The 27429-nt window shown below is 43.0% G+C and overlaps 1 protein-coding gene across 1 annotated transcript in view; it reads left to right on the top strand.

The window, feature by feature from the left end:
* The window catches only part of LOC139642384 (phospholipid phosphatase-related protein type 4-like), a 37986-nt gene extending 11294 nt beyond the window's left edge, over window positions 1-26692 (top strand). Inside the window, exons 2-9 of the mRNA XM_071517199.1 lie at window positions 2224-2409; window positions 15306-15435; window positions 16649-16844; window positions 22061-22118; window positions 23083-23256; window positions 24992-26338; window positions 26396-26465; window positions 26526-26692. Of these exons, the coding sequence (XP_071373300.1) occupies window positions 2224-2409; window positions 15306-15435; window positions 16649-16844; window positions 22061-22118; window positions 23083-23256; window positions 24992-26338; window positions 26396-26465; window positions 26526-26692 (2328 nt within the window). The remainder of the gene's footprint in view (window positions 1-2223; window positions 2410-15305; window positions 15436-16648; window positions 16845-22060; window positions 22119-23082; window positions 23257-24991; window positions 26339-26395; window positions 26466-26525) is intronic.
* Window positions 26693-27429: the final 737 nt, after the last annotated feature.

Genomic DNA, 27429 nt, shown 5'->3' with positions numbered 1-27429 from the left:
AACATTAGATCTTTTGCCTCTGTTGCTCAGTGTAAAGCGACTCCTTCTTCAGTACCTTATAATGGCTTAAGCAACTCAGCGATTTAACTCGCATGAATATTTGAAGATGGCTGGGACGAGTGAAATTGCTGTCGTCACTGTTTTACATGGAGGTATAGTGCTGCAGCGGCAATGTGGGTTCTCTACAGCAATACACTTGCAATAGAGGATGTACACTGATTACCCATCTTCAAATGTACAGACAAAATCTTCCTTCCTTCATTCCTTCCTCCCTCCCTTTCTTCCTTTGTTAATTTCTTCCTTCCTTCCTCACTTTCTTCCTTCCTTCCACTCTCCCTCCATTTCCCTACACCATCCTCATTTCCTTGAGACACCACTAATATAAAACTGGTAAAAACCCTTTACCCATACTCTCCTCTTTGGCAGTAGAGACAAAATCTTCCTTCCTTCCTTCCTCCCTTCCTCCCTTCCTTCCTTCCTTCCATCTTTCCAATCTCCCTCAATTTCCCTACATCTTACTCATTTCCTCAAGACACCACTAATGTTGCACAAACTGATTGGTGTGAAACAAGATCACATACTGCTCTTTTTGATCAACTTAATCTTGTTAGGAAGGAAGGAGAAAAGGAAGGAAGGATAGGCTGGTAAAAGTATAACTGTGAAATGACTACGCAATTTAAACAAGTAACCACTGGCAGAAAAGTGAGATAGAGGAGGGAAGGGGGTATGCAAACAGAGGCCCTCTGTGTGGCTGTGTGCGCTTATGTGTGTGTTAAGAGTGTGTCAATGTGTGTGTGTGCCTTTAGAGTTGTGGCTCAGCTCGCAGCAGGAGTGTGTTGAGCGGCGCTGGCTTGAAGAGAGGCCCCTCTGTTCGGCTCCCAGCGGGGCCCTCCTCCATCACACTGCTCCACTTAACATTAGCTAAGCGAGCCAACGCGCCAGTCGCTGTGTACAAGTGAATCAGGATATTAAGCTGCATGATGATGCCTATTACGCCCCGGGGTGAGATTCAACCCCCAGTGACGCATTTCACTGCAGTCCTCGGTGGACACTTTGCTAAGTTCAATTACATATCTGGTTTTTGCCTACACATGCACCTAATTTCTCAGCAGTACACTTTTGCTCTTAATGGTATACTACAGTGGCTTGGGGGTTGTAAGAAAATGACTGCAAAGGGATTTTGACAACAGCAAAACCACAGGGTGTTGCCGTGTGTAAAGGAGTTCTCGAACTCTGTCAATATTGGAGTTCTTATCTCGTTCTTTTTAAGTCTTGGTGTTAAGTATGTCAAAGCAATTTTGTAGGTACTCGCATTTCCCCCGAAAGTCTGTGTTGTTCTTATTCCCAACCTGTCATTTCATTTATTTTACTTGGTCATGCCAGTTAAATCCTTGTCTTTCCTCTTCAGATTCCGTAATCTTCTATAGGGGGCTATAAAGCAACCGCCTCTCCAAGATATTCAAACAGGCCAGAGCTTATACCCTGTCAAGGATGGATCTCGTCCCCCTAGCGAAATGCCCCCGAACCCCCAGCACTTCACAATTCTGTGTCTGAATGTGCGAGACTGTGACAAGTCAGTGGTGAAATCACTGCAGCGATTCATCCCAGCATATCCACAGCGGAAACCTTCCTAAAGCCACCCAGAGCCTTTAAATGTTTAAGCGCTGCAGTGAGCTTATCCCCGGGTATCTGAGACAGACGCTTTCATTCGTTCGACAGAGGAAATCAACACAAGTTTTATTAACTTTATTTCATGGTTGTGATTTAACTGCTGCGTTACGATCGGTCTTTTTACGATCTTGAGGCCTCGCGCGGGCTGTTAGCAGCGTGAGTTAGCCGTTTCTCATTTTGTTTGATGGCATGAGGAGGATTCATACATAGATTTGAGTTCAGATCCCTGATTAGTATGAGCACTTGATGTTCATAAGTGCAATTAATTCCATATGCCATCCTCCATCACCCCCAACACCATTGCCAGCCCCCTCAGGTCATGAAAACTATTTTCCAAGCCTCCGTCCTTCGTTATCAAATCAAATTAGCATGGTCATTGAACCATAGGGTTATGGGGATATTTGCAGCCTTCCCTGCCTGTTTATCTATTTATTTATTCATTGACAATCTGTTAAACCTCCTCTCCCCCCAGCTGTTTGTGACTTTTGCGCTGCTTCATCTCTGTTATTCCTCTCTCTCTCTGCTTGGCTCTTCCGCTTCTGCAATCAATAGCTGCCGATCCTGGTGTCGTCCGTGGTCAGCCTGTACTTCCTTGAGTGGACGGACGTGTTCAAGCCGGTGAAGTCCGGCTTCAGCTGCCACGACCGCAGCCTGAGTCTGCCCTACATCGACCCCAACCACGAGGTCATCCCCCTGTTGATGCTGCTCAGCCTGGCCTTCGCCGGACCCGCTATCACGGTAGGGAAGAAAGAACCAGGCCAGTGCCAGTGCCTTACTTCAGTAATAGAGAGCTTTCGGGTGACGTAACACACCCTCTAGTGGCCATATTGGAGATCCTCAGCTCTTAGGCAGCAATAGCTGTGAGCAGCATAGTTGCGTTTCTAAAGGTGCAACTCAGTTCACAACAGAACTAAATAGACATGGTTAATTTTTGTGGCTGTTTTTGACTGCGAACTGATCATTTCAGCACTGATACATCTTTTTTTGTGTAGATAATCACAGCTTGTTAGCTAGCTAACCAAAGTATCTGGTTAGATATTTTACCAGAACGTTTTTGTGTCCGGATTTGGCCACCGGAATGGTAGCTGTCTTGTTAACACATCTGATTTGCACACTAGCTAACTTATTCAGTAGAAACTACTGAATAAACTCGTTGTTCTCTCCTATCTAGAAACTTGCTTGTGTTGTATGCAAATCTCATGTGTAAGTCGCTTTGGATAAAAGGGTCTGCCAAATGTGAAATTGTAATTGTAATTGAAACTAGCGTTTATAGTGGCTAGTAGTCACATGTTAATTCCAGCGTGATTGGATGTTTTTGCTCATTTTTTATGTCTTCCGTCTTTTTTACATGCATGCACCACAAGTCAAAATATCAGGCTCATTCATTCCCATTCAATTCCAAATATCATAGAAAACAATTCCCTAGACTTCTAATTTGGTTGATCAAGGTAATCCATCACTGAAAATCACATTTTGCATATGGTTGTACAACGCTAATATCAGACTATAAACTTTTACATTTTCATAATAATGCACGCGTTCTGGAACAGTCAAGCAGAGACAGGGGGGGTCGTCATACTTCCGCTTTCTGCTTGTAAACAAATATATCACTTCCAGGTCATTATGTGTTCGATTTCCACTTTGCTCCAAATTAAATATTTAACAGCTAACGTTCTCAGCGGTTTCATTAGCACCCCTCTTAAGTCAATCATAACCCAGTCAAGCTAACACGTAGCCAGCTATAGTCACAAAATTACACAGAAATTAAAGCTAGCTTTTACACAATTACGGCTTAAAAATTGCTGCCCTCTTCTTTACTGGGAGTAACTTAACTGGGAGTAATATTTAGGCAGTGTTTGTTTCAAAATGTAGACGAAGGAAAATTAGCAAATATCTCATGATGTGATAAAAGCACAGGAAAGCAATCTACAGTGATGTAAAAACATAAGGGGTTGCAGGAAATTAGCAACTCCAATCACGCTGGAACTGTCCTTTAACATTAACATTGGTTACTTTGCTAAATTAGCATGTTGGCTGATTGTTAGCTAACAAAACCAAAAACCATCTTAAATTGAAGCAACAGGAGTGGCTCTACCTTGTGAAAGGTTAATGTTCTCATCTGTGGAAAGAGACAAGGGACTCTGCCATTATACAACACATTAGTTTTAATGTTGCCATGTCCTAGGGCTTTTAGATTTTGTGCCTTGGACTTTGTTTTGAGTGACTCCATTTTCACAGAGGATAATAACCCTTTCCAAGGTAGAACCACTCTATTTTCTTCAGTTGAGGTTGATCTTACTTGACTTTTCCAAAGAGCACCTGCAGATATTAATCCTATAAGACTCAGCTTCTTTCTCAGTTTGTTCAGCTTAACTGAGCTGACTCGTAGAGATTAGTTTTTCTTGTGAGTGTTTCCTGTGTCACAGCAACCTAAATTTGGAAACAAATCCACCTTATCTGGCCATTCACTTTTACTTCTAACACCACTGAATTGACCTTCACCCACAACAATGTTCAAGTACCTTACTCTTTCTAGCCTGGTTGTTATATATTTAGTCATTTTTTGCACACAGCCAATTCTGTAAAGCCTCTATAGTTGACCATAACCTTGCTGAAAAAGTACTTTGGTAAAAAGAAATGTCCTTTTTTCAAAATCATATTTAGGTTAAAATAGTGGAGTATTTGATATTAAATGTAAGATACTTAAGTCGGTAAATAGGAGAAGTTCAATATCATATTTTATTTCAGCGCTATGAGGCTTTCTATCGTCAATACAATGATGTCTGTGGATTAAGCTATCAGTGGTCCATTTATGCTTGCTCTGAATACAGCTGGCTCAAAGTCAAAAATCCATCTTTTTAAATAAATTATTACATGAGCTAGTTTTCTCAACATCATATGCAAGCATAACATTTACTTCATCCTCTTAAGTCATAGTAAGAATATGTAGTACCTGAACTACTTGGAAGGACTTGGTTTCATTCCCCGTTGACCTACATTAATATTGCTGACAAATGCTAGAAGGTGGCTTGTCGACCATTTGTCAGAAACCAAGACATCAGCAATAAATCTGTTTAAATGTAAGAAGGTGCTTGGTTAGTAATAAATAGGCTCTAAAAATCTTGTACTTTCTTGTACAGAATAGTGCTTGAGTTGGATTATGGGTTACACAGCATGATAGATTACCTCAATTTCTGGGGTTACACCACAACTCCCACAAAAACGGTTTGGGGGAGGATCAGTGGTGGAGAGGAACTGGGAGAGATGAAATGTAGATGGTTCAATTCTACAGGTTCTCAACAAACTGGTAAAGAAGGCTAGCAGTGATAGAGGCTAGAGACAGTGGCAGAGATGAGGATGAGATTTCAACTGATCTCCATCTTGGACAATGCCTCCCACTGTCTTTACAATGAGCCGACGCAGCTGTGGAGCATCTTTAGGCTCTAGCCCATCTGCCCCAAGGTGCACCAAGGAGGCTTCAAGTGCTCATTCATGCCGACTGCCATCTGGCTACACAATGCTTCCCGCAACAACATCCCCAGCATCACTGAACCAGGAGGGCGCTGAAGTTCTCTAATTGTCTCTATGCTGTGCTCCAGACTACCAGGCACTGCCCTACTTCTACTCTCTGAACTCTCTTTATGCACTTTGCCTGTTCATATTTCTGCTCATAAAGCTAGTTTAAGACTAGTCTAAGCCTTAGACTGGTCTTACAATCTCAGGTTGGACTAGGCTAATTAAGACTGTAAATATTATGACTGACTTATTTTGAGATAGGAAAGTTAGCCACCTTCCCCCTGGCTAATCTTGAGTTAAGAATTTTGTTGTTATGGCAACGAGTCGGCCTAAGTGTTAGAGCGGAAAGTTTAAATATTGTAGCTATTTCATAAAGGATGGCAAATCTTTGGTTTTTGGAAAGAACCTGAAGAAGAGTGAGTCTTTAGAGACAGAAACAAACCATTAGAGATCTACAACAATCAAGAAGTAGTAGGAGCAGGTAAATATAAGTGTCTATAGCAAGTTTGACTTAAGGTCATATTTAAGTCTAAGACTGGGTCTATCTTTATGCAACTGGCCCCTGGACATGAGAAGGTACATATTTCTGGACACATCTTATGTTCCTTACATCTGTAAATCTGATGCAAATTTGCAAATTGGTGTGAATAGCCAACAATGCATATTTGTACACTTTGCGTACACTGTATGTTCTTGACCCTAGACTGTCAAATTGTTAATCTGTTACTGCAAACATCTGCAAATCTGTAAAGCGTTCAATACTCAACATAGCGAGCATTCTTTCAAGCCAATAGGAGCTCTGTCTTAGCATGATGAAGACGCTGCATCTCAAATGTTCAGTATGATTTCTTTATTGTATTTTTATCTGTATCCTATTCTCTGCAGCTGCAGTGACCCATTTTCCCCTTGGGGATCAATAAAGTTCATCTCATCTTATCTTAAGGAGAGGACAAACTATCATTGACACGTTCGTAGACTTGAAGACTCACCTGGAACAAGGGTATTCCCATTGGCTCAGGCTTTGGTGACTGGTATAAACACACTGGTGGTCACACACCCACACACAAAGTAAAAAAAAACAACTTTTGCCTTTGGCATGGACTCCTTCGAACATGCTCAGATACACACACACCCGCATATCCTAGAGATAGGAGACCCAAGTTCAGCTGTGGGTCAGCAGGACAGGCCCCTCCAGGCCTGCCGAGCTTGCTGACTGTTGATCTATAATATCAGCCATGATCCTGCCCACCTCGGGCCAGACAGGCTAGCTTGTCTGTGTGCATTTATTATAGCTGGGCGGACATGTCATCCGCTTCCTTGGAGGCTTCTGAAAGAGTGCGCACACACGCGCACGCACATTTTAAATGCTCAGTTGCAAAAAATGTTTTTTTCTTGGTGATATTTCCAGCACAAACATCAGGGGGCTTTTCCATCCAGCATATATCGGATTGTTTGATGCAATGTGTATGACTTGTTCCGTGTCATGGTCTACAAATAGTTGTTAGTGTTTGTTTTAACCTATTGGAATATCCACATGGGTGGGGTTTAGGGCCATATGTGCCGGAATGCTCATACAATCACAGGAAAGTCTTTGAAAATAGTCAATTTAGAACACTTATAATGTGCCTTACCTTATTATTTTACCAGATTATGTTTGAACCAGATATTTGTAACTTTTCAAGATAGTCATGAAACAAATACCCAGATGCTCGGTGAAGTCTGTGGTCATTAAGACAACGTTAGCAGTGGTGAGGTGTTGGCAGGTACGTAGGACGTTGGAGTTCTACGAATGCCTTGTTCAATGTGGTACTGGACTGCTTTTACCAAACTGGAGTTATACACTCACTAGACCATGGACTCAGTAGTTTTTGGATGAAGAGAGAGATAGCAGACAAGAAACAGCATAATGACGAGTCACAATGCAGTCATTAGCTCAGCTGTATTTTTTTCCCCTGCCTTTCTTACTAAAATCCTGCGACTTGCTGACATGCCCAATCCCATAATATCAGAAGTGCTTATGTTCTTTTCATCCCCATATGACTAATCTGTCAGCTCTGAAGCTGTGTCAACAACACTCTTAACCTCTTGACTAATGGAGATGAGGAATCCAAACAGTTTCTCTTCTTTATATCTCTGATGGCCAACATGTAAAAAGGCAGCAATTTCTTTCATGATGATTTTATACTGCGTAATGATGGGCGTCCTTATTCTAACACTACGCTGCCAATGTGCCTTCATACTGACTCATTATGATCAGAGTAACAACTACTACCAAATGTAGTGCTGCTACTTTCTTCATTTTAATTCTGTTTGTTGTTATTGTTGTAAACTGTCAGCTGCCAATGTACCATGAAGCCCTGCCTCTTCATAGCTGTGATTGGTTAGCTCACAAAAAAGCAACGTGCTCCTCTAAGGCTTTGTTCAGACTGCAGGCAAATCTGATTTGTTTCTCAAATCCGATCTTTAGGACTGACTGTCCACACTGTTATTTGCAAGTGAGCAGGTCGAATTGGCTGTTGTTTTCGGATATGCCAAAAATGCGATTTGGGCTGGCAGTCTGAACGGTTGAACTTTTCTCAACTCCAGGAATGGTTCATTTGTGAATGATTGATTGATTTTAATATAAAAAAGGCATTGGCAATTTGAAAAAAGCTATCAATGGTAAATGTCAGGTTTTGGTGTCAGTCCCTCAGAATCAAAGAGCAAGGGCTTCTTTCTAGAGTCGCCATTTTGAACCGACAGTAGCCTTAATAGACCAGAATGCAATGCAGACACAAGGCATGTTGTTTGTTGAGTGATGGTGTGACTCACTTTTTCTTGACTGGAAAAACTCACTCTCTTGCTGTTACTATGCTATGTCCCCCTACACATACTGAATGCAACAAGTTCAGGCACATTCTCTGGGGGTTATTGAAAGGCATTCTGGGAAATGTAGGAAATACACTTTATCACAAAATAACTCCTGGAATGTATTGAACATCACAGATTGATGATATAGAACAATGTAAAAGTATCTGAGGGTGGAATTTTCCTTTAGGACCCTTTTGGTTGTATAACCTCTCCATTCACTATATGCCAAAACTGAAGTGTTTAAACATATTAGAAGCAGAGATAGAGACACATATCAGCACCGTCTCGCCAGCGTGATGTGGGAACACGCAACTCTCTCCAGCATCGATCAAAGCCGCATACATCTCAAACACCCGCCTCCGATATCTGCCAGACACGTTCTTTTTTTTACCCTCCGACATCAATCGGATTCATACTCCTCGTATCAGCCGGATGATGCATTCTTCCTCGGAGATCCATCTCCTAGCGACTCGCAGAGCAGAAGAAGAAGAAGAAGACCTGAGGCTTTCCTGTCCTCGCGTCAGGATGCCTCTTGCGGCTGCCGATCGCTCGGGCGCTTTGACTGTCACTCTACGTTAGGGCCGCCGCCCACCCGCCCGCCCTCAGGGCTTATGGGAAAATGAGTTCTTCCGCCAAGAGTTTCGTCGCGTTGTTCTGACTTATGTTCCGACTCATGTTCCTCTGGTGAAGCAGCACGTCCCCCTAGGTGAAGAGCCGGAGCGAAAATGCTGCAGGGCGTGGTCCCGGGGACTGTGTTCGGGGTGTTGTCAGCAGTTTTGGGGATGGTGAGAAGATCAGAGGGTGCGGCTGGCGGTGCTGCCGCAGTGTCTTCTCAGGCTGCTGAAGCGAGAAAAGGCCACGATCGCTTTATGCATGGTTTCCCTCCCTGGGTTCTGCAGGCGTGTTCACAGTGTTTGGTAAATGACTGAGATGACTGCGTTGTCACGGCATGTTTGAGAAAATCTCAAACATGCAGAAGCGAGGGGGTAGGGGGCGGAGGGGTTGAATCATTTACTATCATCAAGAATTAGAGAATGTATAATTAGGGTTAGACTGATATTTGCCAATATATCAGGCCGATATTGGCCTTTTTTTAAAAACTGGATGTCAGCCAGTCAGTGTCTTCCATCTCCAATGTGATGGATATGATGCATTTTATTTGATTACATTGTATAATTGATCAATGCTACAGTGGTTATCTACTGGAAGCTCTTAACTTGATTTGATTCTAATGTGACATTGGATTCCGCACAAATATGCGTGATTTTTTTTTTTTGTTATTGCTATCCTGTGTTTCAGTGGAGCATTTTAGTGTCCCATCGTCTAAATGCTAGGGGCTTTTCCACGGCAACAACAAATTTTAATTCAAGGGGAATTTTTTGACATGAAAATGGTTAAAGCTGAAATCTGTTATTTCAATTAAGTTTAATGAATTGATTTCACAGATTTCTCCCCTTTGTCTCCCCTTCCGGCAGCAAAAAGTATTTGAAATGATGTTTGTAGTCAGAGACTACCAAACAACACATTAGTATTATCAACACAGTAGTATTATGTTATCAAAGAAGGTGTAGCAGCCAGTGTCGCTCGTGTGCGGTCAGCTCACCAGTGAACAGTTCCCATCCTCGTAAAAATGGCTTCCCCAGACCAGGTAATTTGACTTTCAATGATTGTAACTTTTGTAATGAAATTAGGCAATAACATGGTTTATGATGGTAAATATTGCGACTTGACAGTAACAGCAGCCTGCAGTGTGCGCCCGCCGGTAGCCTATCAGTCAGGTCCACCAAAAACTATTTTTAGTGTAAGCTCTTTGGGTAGGCTAGTATGCTTACTAGCTAGCGGCACTCGGCTACCAAGTGCAGGTAACCTGTGTTGGCTAACGTTAGCAGACTTTCATCCTACCCGGTCAAAAATTTCAATAGCGGTCTATGGAGAGCGTCTCCAACCATGGTAATACTGCCAATTGGTGTTGTGTAACCTGACTCCACAGTCCAGATGGATAAAATAACTATTTATTACTAGAAAAACTCCTGGATTCCAGCTTTTAACAGATTGAATATCAGCACAAAACATCAGCTTTAATCCAAAAATATCAGTATCAGCCTTCAAAAACCTATATATGTCTAAACTAATGAACCTTTATTGGGATTAATTGATAAATAAAACAGATGATGGCAAAATGAAGGCGGCACTGCTGGGAACAGGTGAGTGAATGGTGAACATACTAACGAGGTATGGTAATTCCATTCACTACGCTGTCTGGTTGCTTATTCCTTTCCTAAACAGACACTTGTTGAATAGCTGCCTGAAAATGGCCGACTTGATTAGACTGTATTTATAATTCAATAGAGTGTAAGATTCATACAGTGTCCCATGATGGTCTAAATGCTGTCTCAGAGGCTTTTCCACCCTGCCAAGACATTAAATTATCCTTGTAATTTTTTGGATTTGTGTTTTTTTTAGCATGGAAATAGTCAAATATAAAGATAGCACAAAAAGTACTGGCTGTCCAATATTGGTATTGGAATCGTCTAACTCTATTTGAAGCCGCATATGCCCTTTTGCTGGATGTTGGTTTCTCCATTTCGAGGAGAAAAATATTGTATTAATTTCCCAGATAAACCACGGCTCAGTGAGAAAATCATAACTACAGTATGTCAGTAACGGTATTATGCAGATCCCTTGAGGCCCTCCTCTAAGTACTCCTAATCCCCCTCTCTCTGTCCATCACTGTTGCGCCGTTCTTTTCATTCCTCTCCATCCGTCTTTTTCCATGCCGCTCTGTCCTTCCCTCTCTCTCCTCTATCCAGCCGTACTCCCTCCCTCCCTTCCCTTCCTCCTCTTTCGGTAGAGATTTACGATCCCGGGAGGGAGCACCGCGCACGTAGCCAGGTATCCCACCGCAACACCACTTGTCACTTCTGGAGAAGTGTGCATGTGTGTGTGTGTGTGTGTGTGTTATGTGGAGGAAAAGCTGCCTTGGCCCGTAAACACACAGCGACCATGTGGCGAGAGCCGCTTAAACCGACGCTCAGAGTATTCCTGCCACAGATAGGCCAAGCTGTGGTGCACTGCTGACATCAAACAGCCAATCCTATCGGGTTGGAAGGTCCCGCGGCTGGGAAATTACTGTTGACATATGTGTTGAAGCGTGACCGATTCACACAGCGAGGGCCTCGGTTGATGGGTTGGGCTATTCTGAGCGATTGCGGGCGGGGTCGACCGCATCTATATATTGGTCCGCAGCTATAAAGTTTTGGGCAGGTAAATCATGCGTTTTTGCCTCTTTGGTATTGCCCTTCGGAACGTTTCGCTGTTCTAACAGGAAGTGTGGAAATCTGATTGGTTGTCGATTGACCGCGAAAAGTTCAGCGATGGGTCAACAAGCTTGGTGACCATCCACACATCCCTGGTCTTTCAGCTCTATAGGAACTGAATGGACTTCCGGTGAGTTCTTGATCATGCTGTTCGCAATGTGAACACATGGTCTGCAACATCGCACTTTGGCGGCCCCAAGTGGCCACAAGAAATAACTGTTTGAATTTTTTAAAGTTTGAAGGACTTCATTACCCAGAAATAACCTGACATCAGTAAACAAAATGTCTATGGATTGCTCTCCGTCCATTTGTTTGTTCCTCTGGCCATCCATCACATGCGATATCTCAGACTCCGCTAATCAGACATTGATTAAACTTGGTGGTTCCGATATTTTCAAAATAACTGACAAGGGGGATGCTACAATTACCCGTCAAAACAAGGTGACATATCTGTTACTGATTGGCTCAGAGGGGATTGGATCATGTTTACTGTTGCCTTATTTTCAATTGAATCCAACCCAACCCAGTTCAGGGACAGCCAGCATTGCCTGTTCTTGTCCTGTCTTTGGGACCAGATTTTATCTATTGATTTGTATTCTTGGTGGGAATGTATGTTTCTGTTGTTTCAGGTACCCTCAGCCAAAGGAAGGATATTCTATGTGTGAAGGTCAGGAGTACAGGGGGAGTATCTGCAGGCAGCCCGGCGGCCTGCGGTGTTGTCAATATGTCCGGCGCTGTGGAAAGTCGCTTAGTGGGAGGAGAGACAGAGAAAGAGAGAGACAGAGAGACAAAGAGAGAGACTGAGAGAGACAGAGAGCGAGAGATCAACAAAGAGAAAGATTAACAGAAAGCGAGAGAGAAAGCGAAAGCGTCTGTCCTTAATTACAAGCTAGATACATACAACACTTCCAACAACACGTATTGTTTCTGCATCCATTGTTGAGAATTTTTAAATGAGCATATTGGATTTTTAAAAATCTAGGTCATGTCTTTTTTATTTTTTTATTTTATGGCTGTGTTAAAGGTGCTATGTGCCCCATTTATAAACATCAATATATCATTGTCAAATTCATTGTGATACCTTGGTAGAATTACTGTAAACTAGAAGGGCACTCGGAGCGCAGACCTCCGCCAAGGTTTGTGCTATCATTGCTTGTTCATGAGTCGGATCCGGATCCACTCCAAAATTTAATGGGTTCTTCCTTGGCCCATGCTACACCCTTCCATGAAGTTTCATGAAAATCAGGCCAGTAGTTTTTCCGTAATCCTGCTAACAGACAAACAAACAGACAAACAAACAAACGGCACCAAAAACATAACCTCTTTGGCAGAAATGAGACCATGGTCGAGACGATTGGTAGCCTTAATCTCACGCCATTGGTATTGTTAATGCTAGCGTTTCTAAACATTAATACCACACTTCCCCATAAACCCCATTGCTTCCTGGCATTCTTGTTTTGTGCCGTAAAGCAGCAGATTTCCCACCAAATCCAACCCAGTGGCACACAGTGTAAAATCCAGTGTAGGACCGGTAGAGGCTGCCAATTTTCTTGATGGTCTTTGCTTATGGTAATTATGGTAATTTCTCAAAATTAAAGTGGTAACGATTTATTGATGTTAAAATGCAACATTGCTACATTGCCTTCATCCTATCCCGCGAAGCCTCCCTCAAATCTCGATCACCTCTTATGGCAACTGGCAGCACTCTTGAAGGTCGACTATACACGACTAACTATGATGCTATGAAAGTGTGCTACAGGTGTGATTACTGGAAGCATGTATCACAACTGGAGAGATCCAGCAGCTGTGGTTGATTAAGCCCATTTTTGGAGAGTAGCCAGCCAGCGTTGAAGTCATTGCCAAGCTGGGGAAAATAACAATTGGCTTCATCCTGAATGTGAGTTGTGTTTCCAAGCGTGTCGGCTCGCTTAGAACTGTATGGAGCGCAGTCCAACCAGACACTGACTTTTTTCAAATTTAGATTCAGTTCCAATCTGATTCAGGTCCCTGTAACTGTAGCTCAGCATGATGGACTTGTCTGCACTCTTTGCCATAATTTCCCTTCTCTAGTGTTCATACCAGGCAGGAACACATGAAGAAATAGCTGTATAGGAGCATCAGTCTAGACTGCATTTTGTTTTACACACCATTGCACAATGTTAGACACACTCAGGTGGCTCCCTCTTGATATAAGACGTCAATTTCGCGGGTACCAATTTGTTTTTAAATGCATGAACTTTAACTGTCCTTATTGTCTAAAACTATTTTTTGTTATTTTTCAGATCCTCTTTATAGTCTCCTTTGTATCTAAGGAAGTTGGTAAAAAAGCTTTTTTTGTTTCGGGCTCCTTCTGACTGGAATAAGTTACCTGTAAATATCCGTTCTCTGTCATCATTTTGCTTATTTAAAAATGTTTTGTTTTCTCATCTTAAAACAGATTGCCTATGTTTTCAGTAATGCCATCACTGTTCCTTTATTTCCTTTATTTATAGATTGATCCTTTTCTTTTGTATTGATTTTGTCTAGTCTAAGGTTGTAACTCTCTTCTCTTTCTTTCTTTCTTTTTTTCTTTCTTTTGTTATTTAGTTTGTTGTTTGTTTTGTCATCTGTTTTCCATTTGTTTTGTGAGTATTTGTTTGGGACCCCCTTGAAAACGAGATGATACATCTCAAGGGGTTTATCCTGATATAATACATTTCTTTCTCTTTACAATGAGGAACTGCTGGCTGTCAGATGTCAACATAAGGCCATTTCCTGTGGCTCAGTGGTAGAACACTGTGGATGTACTGGGCAGGTCCCAGTGGATGTATGGAAGTGTACAAATGATAAGCAGGGCAGTGTTGACAGACGCATACATGCTCAGCAAAACCCATTGTTGGTTGAATAGAAGTTAAAAAAGGCTGCAGCTGTCAGACAGGCAGGATTCTCACAGCATTGCTAATGCGTCCTCTGGCCTCTGTCTCACCTCTCAGCTGGCTCTGAAGCAAAGCACTGAGGTTCGCCCCGGGCTAAGACTCACAGAGCTGAGACAAGAACACAAGTATATTTGTGGAGGAGCCTGTTTTTATCGGGGTTAGACTGATATTGGCCATTTATTACAAATCGGTGTCGTTCATCTCTGATATGATGGATATGATGCAGTTGACATATTTATTTCAGAATTGATCAATACTACACTGGTTGTCAATTGGAAGCGGTTAATTTGAATTAATTCTAATGTGACATTTTGATCTGATATGATTGAATACTGGCTATCGGTCCAAACAATATCTTTATCTGGGTAACACTTAACATTAAGGGTACAGTAAGTTAAGGGTTAGTTAATGCTTAATAAGGGTTAGTTAATGCTTAATAAAGGTTAGTTAATGCTTAATAAGGGTTAGTTAATGCTTAATAAAGGTTAGGTAATGCTTAATAAGGGTTATTTAATGCTTAATAAGGGTTAATTAATGCTTAATAAAGGTTAGGTAATGCTTAATAAGGGTTAGTTAATGCTTAATAAGGGTTAGTTAATGCTTAATAAAGGTTAGGTAATGCTTAATAAGGGTTAGATAATGCTTAATAAAGGTTAGTTAATGCTTAATAAGCATTAACTAACCCTTAATTAATTTACCCTTATTGTAAAGTGTTACATTTATCGGTATCTGCTGTAAAAAAAAAAAAAAAAACATAGTCTAACCCAAGTTTCTATCTTTCCTGTGTTCACATTTACACCCAAAGTGAGCATGCACTATGTACATACAGTACAAGAACACACACACACACACACACAAACACAATTACACAGATGCATATGTACACATGTTCAAACATATCCTGAGTGCATGTACATAGACATCGCTGGCACCCGAGCCACCAATGAAAACACACACACACACACACACACACACACACAGTGCTATCTGTCTCGCCCCTCTCTAACAGGTCTGGTGTTGTGTGTTGTGCTAACAGATCATGATCGGAGAGGCCATCCTGTTCTGCTGTCTGTCCCGGAGGAAGAGCGGCGCCGGGGCCGAGGCCAACATCAACGCCGCCGGCTGCAACTTCAACTCCTTCATACGCCGAGCCGTCCGCTTCATCGGTACGCCGCTTTTCCTTTCCATACGCTGACCGGAACATATGACTTTCAATGAATTATTTACACATGTATGAATGACTGAATTATTGAAAGTGATGTGCCATTTTCCAACATCGGACAAAAAAAAATCTGTCACAACCGTGTGGCTCCTGCAAGGTGCATGAATCAAAAAGAACCATATGAAGGAAAACATTTTGTCAGTGTTGACGGAGGCTACTGCAGCCAAACAAATGAGTTTTTAATATTAAACCTCTGTGAATTGTTCTCTAATTTTCCATTTTCCAAAATTGCAAGGTATAAGACCTTGAAATGAAAACAGTGTGTGTGTGTGTGTGTATGTGCGTGTGTGCAAGAAAGAGAATCCGAAACAGTTTTATTGGCCAAGGAAGTTTGCACATACAACAAATTTGTATGTGAGTGCACTGTAAATGCGTGAATGGCTCTGCTCATATGTATGTGCATGGCTTTGTATGAGTGTGTGTATGTTTCTATTAGAGTTCAACCTATATGGGGGTTTGAAGACAGATACGGTTACTATTTTATATATTATTATAATATTCAGTATCTTAAAATTGTACCATTTTCACGCCAAAACAAAAAAAACATATTCATGCGCACTTGTGTGGAATCCAATCAAAACTGTGCATTAGAATCAACTCAGACTTCCCAAAGACCAGTGGTTCTCAACGTGGGGTCCGGGGACCACCAGGGGTCCTTCAGGGGGTTCCAGGGGGTCCCCAGGAAATTGATGAATCATTTACAAGAAGTTAACACAATTATAGAATGTAGAAAAATGACTATTTTGATCCTAGTTTCTCTGTTATCTCTCTAACTACAATACAGATAGTCATGGAATTCTGGACAAAATCATATTCAACAATAAAAATATTCTCAGATTTTGGGCAGAGAGAAAAAGTCGAATCAAATGGGGGTCTGTGGCCCTAATGTGGACTAAATTAGGGGTCCTTGATATGAAAAAGATTGAGAATCACTGCCATAGACAACTAGTGTAGTGCTGATCAATTATTCAATAAATCAGTCAGAAATCAAACTGCATCATATCATCATATCAGAGGTAGACTACACTGACTGGACCAGATCAGATTTTTAATAAAAGACCAATATCGGCTTCGTATATCTGCCCACCAATACATCAGTCTAGTGCCGAAGCCTCTGTCTGTCTCAGCATGTCCAACGTGTCCTCCTCTGTCCTCAGGAGTCCACGCGTTCGGCCTGTGCGCCACGGCCCTCATCACGGACGTCCTGCAGCTGATGACGGGCTACCCGACGCCCTACTTCCTCACCGTGTGCAAACCCAACTACACCACGCTCAACGTCAGCTGCGAGCAGAACCCCTACGTCATGGAGGACATCTGCTCGGGCGCCGACCCCGCCGCCATCAACCAGGGCAGGTGGGGAAGTTGAATGGCATATTTGACAGGTTGAAGACTCTTTGTTCCAAAATGAGAAAGCCGGCGTTTAAAAAATAACAGAGTGACTCCTGCTCAAGGTCTACGCACGCTACTAAATGACTCCATGTTTCTTGCCGTTCCGGCTGGGGGCCGCGGCTCTGGGGAATATGTTGCAACACTTTGCTTGAGAGGCATTGAGAGCTGAACAGAAAAAAACAAAAGAAAAGTAAAGAAAAGAAATGAAATGAAAGAAAAAGAATTGCTTAAGAGAGAGAGGCGTCCAAACTGGATTTCTAAACAAGGTGTTTTAGAGCTGCAGGTAATCTTTGGTCCATGAAGCAAGTACAATACTGGTGAAAACCTTTCATCATACTCAAACTCAGTAAATCTTTTTTTTTTTAACAACCTCACTGGTAACACTTTACAGTATGGGTCACTAAGTTTAGTTAGTTAATTAAGTAAGTTAGTTAATGCTTAATAAGCATTAACTAACCCTTAATTAACAGTTAACTAATGTGTCTGGTAATCATTTACTAATGGTGTTCATGTTAACTAAGGTATTCATTTATACATTATTTAATAGTCATCTTTATAAACTATTAAATAATGTATAAATTAATACCTTAGTTAACATGAACACCATGAGTAAATGACACATTAGTAAACTGTTAATTAAGGGTTAGTTAATGCTTAGTAAACATTAACTAACCCTTATTAAGCATTAACTAACCCTTAACCCCTAACCCTTAGCGATTCCCTTATGGTAAAGTGTTACCAAATCACTTTTCTGGAAACAATTAAAAAATTCTAAAAAATGTATAACAAGAAAAACTTAAATCGCAATTGCAATATTTTGTCAAATATTTGCAATTAGATTTTTTTGTCAATATCTTTCAGCCCTAAAATGCATTATGGTGTATCACAATCAGATTATAAGACCATTGTAATATAATCATCAGCTAAACATCAGAAAATTGCACTCAATTTAAAGTAATGTAAGAGGAAAGTGGGGGATTATGATATAGGTATACACACCGCATAAATAGAAGAAGAACTGGGTTAGCATGAGCATCTAGAGGATTACTAGTTACTTAATATCATGTATTTAACTATACAGTTGCCACATAAAGTGCCCTATTTTTTTTGTAGTTTACTACTCATGCTCTAATTATAATAATCATGCATTTACAATGCGCTTATAATGTGCTTATGACGCCTTATAATGCCTTATGAGCACCACTTCAAGTAAAGTGTTACCTAATTAACATTCTCCCTGGGTGTCTGTGGGAGGATTTTGCTGATTGCCAGTTTCTGTTGCTGGTATCTATTTTCACACATGAATACGAGCCAAGACAGATCTATTTTGGTCACAATGAAGGAGAGGGAGAGGGAGAGAGAGAGAGAGAGAGAGAGAGAGAGAGAGAGCAAGCCATAGCCTTTTGATGTTCATGTTAATGAGGTCAGTTACGAAGACGTTGAATATCAGCAAACAGTTTTTTGCAGAGCCTATGTGTGGATTTTGGAGGGAAAATAGATGATTATATGCATTCATCTCCGAAATAGCTTGTTAAGAACGCGGGAAATATCGCAGCCGCCTGAAATATAAATGTAAACAGTGACCTCCAATCGAGTAGCCTTAAAGATGACTCGATTAATGATAAATACCAGATTAAGAGGATGAGAAGAAACCCCTTTCCGAACATGAAAGACAAAGTATGCATATCCAACAGCTCAGGTGCTGGATAAAGGCAAAATTCATGGAAAATGGAGAAATACACTCTATTAAAAAACGTTTTGACTGACAGGGTCTTCGTCAGGCCCAAGACATTGTTCTGTCATAAATTCGCCGGGAGCTCGAATTCAGTGCGCACATATTTCTCCATTTTCCAAGAAACCCATTTTCCCCCAGACGCGCTTAGCAGACTGCAGATCGATCTGCAGATAGATGTGAAAATCGCCGTAGTTCCATCTAGTGAGCCCAAACAATATCGAGTGTGTTGAATTATGTCTGCGGAATTTCAAAACACCATTCCCCCCCCCCCCCCCCCCCCTCAAAAAAAAAAAAAATCCTCATTCCTTTTCTCTGAGAGGAAAGTGACATAATTCTCCTCCCTGTGGTGATTTAGCTGTTTATCAGTATCTTCTGAGAAAGCCAAGGCTGGACTCTGACAGACATAACAGACCGCTATATGCAGCCCGGGCCAGTTAAAAAAAAAAACCCTCCTGACCCGCGCTAGCTTAAGGCAGTGACTCCCTCTCCCTGCACCAAGCCTGGCTTTCTCTGATTAAATTAGCGCCCTTAATAGAGATGGGAGCTTTTGTTAGTTTTAATGGAGTCATGTTTCGACTTTGTGTGTGATTGTGTGTGTGTGTGTGTGTGTGTGTGGCGGGAGACATCAGCGGGATCGGGCGATGAGGCAAGGTTTGACCCGTGCATTTGGGACACACGTCGTTTTTGGCCGCGGAGTAGCGGGGCTAAATATAACCGAACGCTCCCGGCATAAACACTGTCTTCCGCTCTCTTGTATGGCAGCTTTAGTCTGCGCTCTCGTTTGCAGTGCGGCATGAAACGCTATTTTGCTGCGATGGTTGCGGACCAGGGGTATTATTAACCTGTTTTAACAGCATAAGCAGCAGAGTGAACTACCTGACTCTCCTCAGCAAAGGCACAGCACTCTGGTTTCAGTATAGGAAGCATCGACGCTAACTCTAGCATCAGAATCAGTGCATCCAGTGCACTAAACATACAGTTTTGGTGACATTAAAGGTGCCATGTGTAGCATTTTAACATCAATAAATCATTACCACATTCATTTTGAGACATTAGTAGAATTACCATAAACAAGCAAGACGATTGCTGAGAAGACTTTCAGCCTCTAGCAGCCTCTCTGCATTTCACATTGTGAGCCACCAGGTCGGATTTGGCGGGAAATCTGCTGGATTGCTTTATGGCACAAAACAGGAACTGTTTTACCTTGCTTTTATTCCAGCTCCACTGTTCTAACTGCAACAGTTCAACTTGACATTAGCTTACCTGGTCAGAATGCGTATTGGCTGTTATCAACTGCCTTATCCTTCTTCTTGTTCCTCTAAAAAAGGAACCAGGGAGGAGAAAAGGGCACAAGTAGCATCCTCTTTGTGACAGGATGCAACAGGGTTCATGGGAAATATGGTCTTGATTCTTAGAAATACAAAATCCAGTGATCATTCTATCACTGTGTGCATCCAGGCAGCATGACGTATGTATGGTTGTAGCTATAGAGGAAGTATGGTGAGTGTCAAGCAGCGCACTAGAACAGTATACCATGAAATAGTTACAGTGAGGAGGGTCAAATGCATGAAATACTTAGGATGGACTGAGCAGTAACAGTAGTATGATGAGAGTCAGAACAATAAGGAGTGGTGGGAGACCAGAGATTGTGTTTGTGGTCAAGATTAGAGTGCTAGGCTGGTTGAATAGTTCTTGGCTCTTGGGGAAAAGATGTTGAGATGGAAGGTAGTCCTGGTCTTAATGGACTGCTAGCGTTTCCAAGGTTGGTGGTAATCCAGTTCAGTTTCACAGATACAAATGGGACGGTGAACTCTGTTTATGTGTCTCTTAAAGCTGCACTCGGTAACTTTGCCAAAATGCAGTCAGAGAAACCTGTTTGAATTTTTGAAAGATTGAAGGACTTAGTGGACGGAGCACTCACTCTCTGCTGCTTAGGAGACACTTTTGGATTCGTCACTTCATGTACGCTTAGAAGATTTCCCACCCGACACCAGAAATTAATTTGGGAAAATAGGGCAAAAACCACACGGTCTGCGTTTGTAGGGATGAGACGCTCTTCCCTGTTGCAACCCCTCTTTGTGATTTAGACTGATGAGACGGGTGGATTTTTATAGAAAAATTTTGCCTGGTGCAGCTTTAACGAGAATGTGACCCATTGTAAGTCTGCTGTAGTATTCCTTTGTCAAAGCTTGTGAAGCTGATTAGGCCTTTTTGTGATAATTTTGGGGTCAGGGACATATAAATGGTTCAGTTCAATTCAAAATATACACCAGTTCTTCACCATTTCTGATATTCTTCATCCATGATTTGTACTACAACAATTGTTTAAAAAATTATAGTACCTTTTTAAAGAATAGCTAACTTCAGCTCTTGATTGATAAAATATTACTTTAACAGACTAGATCCTTTATTCATTTATTTGCAATATTAGAGATATTCAGGGAAAGATTGTCATTGTACATCTTTGTACAATGTACTTACAGCCTTTTTGAAACTGAAAGCCACATTCTTTCAGCCCAGCATTTGTCAGCCGTTTGTCTTTATAATACCAGTTGGTTATTTCAGTTCTAGAAATGGGCCACTTCATTCAGAAGCATTGCTACCGGAGTTTCATGTGTGAATGAAAGTTTTATGACTCTCCAGATGTTGTAACCGCTGCTTCGGAGAGGAGAGCTCGCAGTCGGTACACAGCGGGAGGGATCAACGCCCACGCACACACACAGATACACACAAATGCATTCATGCACACGCACACACATTCACACATGCATACTCAAGACTAAAGATCATAGATAGAGGAGTGAGTGTATCAGTAGTTGTCATAAGTAGGTCATTTGGATGGAGCTCAGTGAGAAACTGGGCCACAGGTTCACTTCCATTATGTAGCGCTCAGTAAGGCTGCTGCTGCTGCTAAACTCTGCAGTATATTAGATCACATTGGAACACATTGTTCTCAGGGATTGACTCCACAGCTGTGGACATATGTGTATACAGCCAATAGCAGCAGGTAAAGACATTGTACTCAGGTATTGACTCCACAGCTGTGTACGTATGTGTGTATAGCCAATAGCAGCAGGTAAAGACATATGTACCATCTAAAGAGCCTCTACACCGCTGTCTGACTGCCCTTTTTTTAAGGGAGCTGGCTACGAAATGATGTTTTTGAGGTTTATTTGGGTGCGGACACGTGAACAAGAGGCACGTGAACACCAAACGAGGCCTCCGATTTGTTACGTTCCCCAAATACAACTCAAAAAGAAACATTTGCGCGCACGTTTGCCCCGTGTGTGTGCGAGGCGACGTTCGAGATACCTCATTACGGATGTGTTTTGTTGGATGTGGTATAATCTCTCGCCCCCCCTCCCTCTCTCATACATGACTCATACAACGTGAACGTTGGCTGCGACTCCGGCTCAATCTATTCCTGTTCTTCTGTCTCTTCCAGAAAATCGTTCCCGTCGCAGCACGCCACCCTAGCGTCCTTCGCCGCGGTCTACGTTTCGGTGAGTAACGGTTTGAGCCTGCACAAACACTCAGCCCCTGTTCACCTCCTCAGAAAGTGCTTCATGTGATACAAATAGCCGAGTCAACATATGGTACATATCGTCTTTATGGTATTTTTGGTTTATTAGAGCGTGTATAATAGGGGAATGTGACATGAAAGTTGCAAGAGAGAGAGGAGATGACTGTATTTGAACCAGTTTTGCCTCAAGTAAGTGGTATTCATCCTTGCCTGCTATTGTACAATGTTTACCTGCCATTTGACAGCTTGACCAGTATTCTTTCCCTGACACAACAGACTAAGGCTCAGATTCACTACAGGGTTGCGCAGGGAAGAGTATACGCCATCTCACCAAAAGCACCAAATCAGAAAGCCATGCTCTTCACTAACTGTCCAGGGAGTGAAAAGCTGCCTAACAGCACTGGTCAATAAATGAAGCCTTTTTGAGATTGCTCCCAATTCACGAATATGTCACAAAACAGTTATTGTATTTGAATATTCACAATATTCAAACGTGCAATATAAACATGCAATAATCAATCATAGAATCTGCCAGGCCCAGGCAAAATGCTGACAGGGACTAAAGAGTGATCCTGAGGTGCCTGTTGAATGGATTGGCACCAACCGCATTGCCCACAATGCAGTCCAGCATTGCAGTCCACAGCAAAGATTGGTTGGCATATCAATCTATGCTAATAAAATGTCGCTGTGATGGAAGATGCTGACTCACCCTCTCTGGAACACAACCAATAATCAGATGATGTAGAGAGAGCAACCTCTTCAGAAGAGATAAGAACTCTCTCAAGTTGAATTGTGTTTTGTGTCCATCTAAATGCCAAATACTTCTGATTGGGAGGGGTGGTACTGTGGCACATCGCCATCAGATTATGCATAATGCTAAGTAATCATGGGCACAACACAAAATAATTCTGTAAATGTGTGTGTGTGTGTGTGTGTGTCCACAGATGTACTTCAACAGCACACTGACGGACTCGTCCAAGCTGCTCAAGCCCCTGCTGGTCTTCTCCTTCATCATCTGTGCCATCATCTGCGGTCTGACCAGAATCATTCAGTATAAGAACCACGCCATCGACGTCTACCTGGGCTTCCTGCTGGGAGGGGCCATCGCCATCTACCTGGTAGGGGCCGGTCCCATCTACTGCCTGCCTTACAATGGCTTCCTAGTACAGAAGGGCTAGTTGGGGATCATTTGGCTTTGCTTTTATCTCTGTTGCTGTTTTGGTGCCAGTGGTAGCTGTCCCCATGATGAAAATTCAATTCTTTGTGATTTTTGCTGACATAGTCCTACATAGTGCAGCTTTAACTTGGAATAAAAACAGATCTGCTAAGAGTAATGCTTGTTTTGGGTGGGATTTTGCACCTGGCATTTCATGCAACTTGTATCCAGATTGTATCCGGATGCGATTTATCCCCATTACATTTACATTTGTTATCAAAAATGCGTCTTCAGCAGCCAGATAGAAATTCAATTACTTACTGAATGTAGGCCTAGTTTTTAACCACTATCAGCTAACTCAAATGAGCCGTAACTTTTTGGCAGGAGTTTATAGATGTGACTTGCAGAAACATTTCCATTTACACTTGGCCAACTTGCAGCCATAATGCGTCTCAAACAATCAGATTTTAATCCGTCCCCAATGCGTTTTGGGTGCATTTACGCCTGGAATTCTATGTGAATAAGCGAACATAAGGCAAGCTGCTCTGAATACATGGCTCTTTATTAGGTGCTTGGGAGGAGCACCTCTATAAGAGCTGGGAAGACTTTCTGCCATGCACAGTGCTTAGCAAAATTATGGTAGGCACTATTTAGGCTGCACAAACCCACAAGGGCCCTGAGGAATACTGTGTGTGGGAAATCGAGTGTGTACTCATACACCAGGCAGTACGGTAGAAGTCAAACAAGCTTCAACCTTGCTGGTGCATGGACAGTTCCAGCAGCTCCAGAGTTTTTAAAGTCACATAGTTTCACTCACTACAATCATGTCTATCCCCAGTTCTCCACCTGAGCATCTAGAAAGCACTAGTGCACTTTTTTTGTTGCAATTGACCTCCAAGATGAAATAGGGGAGGGGTTTATGATCTTCATCTGTTCGGTCATTACTTTGTTTGCGTGTTCGTTCGTCCATCATGCGCAATATCACAGACACCACTATTCAGATTTTGCCGAAACTTGGGGTTTTCAACTGATCAACCCAATGAAGGCGATTCATTAGTCCATTTGTCCATGATATCTGATCTTCGTATGTGATCACTGATCACATTTTGTCGAAAGGCCTCCCATTTTGAAAGTGTTTTCCGTCTTTTTAAAGAATGACACTAATTGGCCCAAGGGGGTGCTGCAGTGTCAGGTCAAAACAAAGTACATATGTGTTACTGATTGTTCTGGAGGGGTTCTGCGTGATTCGTGGGGGACAACATGCTTACATGCTTACTGTTGCCTTGTTCTAAAGCTGTTCTTGTTTGGTTACTTTATCAGGATGAAAACACAAATTCTAATTACTGGCCTTTTACTTGCTTGTGTTTCGGGGGATAATTTCAATTTCACAGTTTCTCTAGTAGTGGTGGCATCACTGCTGAATGAAAAATGGAGATAAGCCCACCTCTGGCCCTGTTTAGAATGATGAAAATGTGTTTCTGAATTTGAAAGTCCCAAAAAGGATTACTATTTAACAGTGTAATTTGTGTTCATTGTCCTTGAGTAACCTTTTAATTTAACAAATCAGAGGGATCTTTGAGTCATTACAAACAGGAACGCCCTCTAGGTTTTGTTTTTAAATAGCGTCAAGCACTTCTTCTACTTGCGCTGTAGCCTTATGTCCTATATTGTTTGTGTGTTTCCTCTGTTGTCTCTAGGGGCTGTATGCGGTCGGGAACTTCCAGCCTAGCGAGGAGGCCAGCAGCAGTCCCCCTCCCCAGCTCCACCGGCCCCCCTGCTCCTTACCCCACATCAGCCAGGAGGCCGTCCTCCACCACCTGCAGATGAAGGCCATGGCCGGGGAGCCAGGCATCCCCACCTCCCACTCCGAGGGCCTCCTCCACCGTGCCCTCCAGCAGCAGAGACCTGGCGACAGCCTGAAGCGCTCCAGTGCCGACGTGGAGGTGATCTCCCCCCGCAGCCCCCTGGGCAAGGAGTCCATGGTGACCTTCAGCCACACCCTCCCCCGGGTCCACACCCCCCAGGCCATGGCCGCGTACGAGGAGGCCGCCAGACGCCATGCTGCCACCCTCCACCATGCCTCCATGGACTCCAGCCGCTCCAAGCAGTTGCTCTCTCAATGGAAAAGCAAGAACGACAGCCGCAAATGCTCCCTGCAGGTCCCCGACTCCTTCTCCTCCTCCATGGACTCCTCCTCCGGCCAGTCCTCCCAGCACCCGCACCACCACGGCAGCATGGAGCTCCGGTCCAGTTCTGAGCCGTCGGCTATGGGTCTGAACGGAGGCTTTGACGGCAGCGCTCATGCATACATGGCCAAACTGGCCACGGGCGCTAGCACCACCCTGCCCAGTAACTGCAGCGGGATCACCGGAGGGACCAGGATATCCATGCAGTCTAGACCGGGGTCTTCGCAGCTGGTCCACATTCCGGAGGAAGCTCACGAGAACTACAACAACACCTCCCCGAGGACGATGGTAGGAGGTGAGGGGATGACGACAGTTAATAGCGCAGCGCAGGCTAATTGGCAAAGGGCGGCAGAGAAGACCGCAGCCTGTAGGACTAACGACAGCGGGCCAAACAGCCAGCCGCGAATCATGCAGGTGATTGCTATGTCCAAGCAGCAGGGCCTACTGCAGACTCACTCCAAGAGCTTAGACGAGGGCAGCATGGGCTGCAGCACGGCCGGGAGCTGCCAGGGCTCTGCTCGCTACAGGACACTGACCGACCAGGATCCCAACTGCACCACAGGGCCCAGCTCGCTCGGCAGCACCACAGGCAGCATTTCAGGGAGTACCGGGGCAATCGTCCGAGTCGAGGCCCACCCTGAGAACAGGCCTGTGATCCAAGCCCCATCCACAGATGGGGCATGGAGGTGGCGGTCCTTGGATCACGGCACTGGAGCTGGTGGAGGTGGTGGAGGAGGAGGAGGAGGAGGAGGAGGTGGAGGTTTGAGGCAGTCATTTGAGCTCAATGATCTAAACAGAGACTCGGAAAGCTCAGATTCTATACGCGAAGGCTCCATTGACAGGAAGCGCGCAAATCACGTCGTCACCACCACTGCCACTGTCAGCACCCCACCCGTGGTTACCGTCCACACCCAGAACACCGGCCAATCAGAGCAGAGGCTGCATCCGCAGGGCCTCTCCACCATACGGGTCACTCCAGGGGATGGCAGCGGCTCTGGATCTGGAGGAGGCGGTGGAGGTGGAGGAGGAGGAGGAGGCGGTGGAGGTGGGGAGGCTACTTCAGAGACCCCCTCAATAGCCTCCAGCCGTGACTCCACGCTGCGGAGAAAAGGGAATAACATAATCCTGATCCCAGAGAGAGCCAACAGCCCAGATAATACCCGGAATATTTTCTACAAGGGGACGTCGCTAACTCCTGCTTTCAAGGAATAACATAAGAAAAGACTGGAGATTTTTGAGAAAACAGAACAAATGAAGCAGGACAGGTCGGATTTTCAGAGAAACTTTTTGTCCAAACAGCAACCCTATATCTGTGATAAGAGCCAGTGTTAGCGGTCACTGTACATATCATTATAAACCCAAAAGAAAAGGTTTTATTCAGCATGAGATTTTTGTACGTGTTGACACTAAAGCACAACCTTTTAAGTGTTGTAGAAATAATCACTGTGTACTTTTGTGGTCACTCCTGAGGATACCTATTGTAGCGTTGATGCTGTGCCAGTGGTTTGGGGACAGAGATAACTTTTTTTAGACAGTTCTGTACGTTTTGGATATAATTCATCACAAAAAAATTTAAACGTGAGTAGCACTGAAAGATTCAAACTGTAGCAAACTATTGCAAATTTATTGTATCATAGCTGTGAAACCAATGTTTACTTCCCTGCACTGTAAATACTGTGTATGTTTGAAAAGGGTGCTACACCAGAAAATACTATTTAATATACAACATACTGTACAATTTGAATAGATAAAGAATGAATTATTTTACAAAGAGTAAATGACTATGACATTAATATGTGACAGAGATATGTTTTGTATTTTGTCTCTTTTCTGTACAGATACCACATACTCAACAGAAAACTGTTTTGAACCATAAGTGTGCTTAGCATTCCTTCTGTAGCGATGAAGTCAAATATGCTGTGACTTGCACTGAAATATGCGTTTACTGT

The sequence above is a fragment of the Centroberyx affinis genome, unplaced genomic scaffold, assembly GCF_046629955.1.
Source record: "Centroberyx affinis isolate AG114_WGS23_722 - 3 ecotype Tasmania unplaced genomic scaffold, CSIRO-AGI_Caff_v1 ptg000472l_1, whole genome shotgun sequence".
Lineage (NCBI taxonomy): Eukaryota > Metazoa > Chordata > Actinopteri > Beryciformes > Berycidae > Centroberyx > Centroberyx affinis.
The sequence above is the reverse complement of the archived record's forward strand: the minus strand, read 5'-3'. Positions and strand labels throughout refer to the sequence as shown.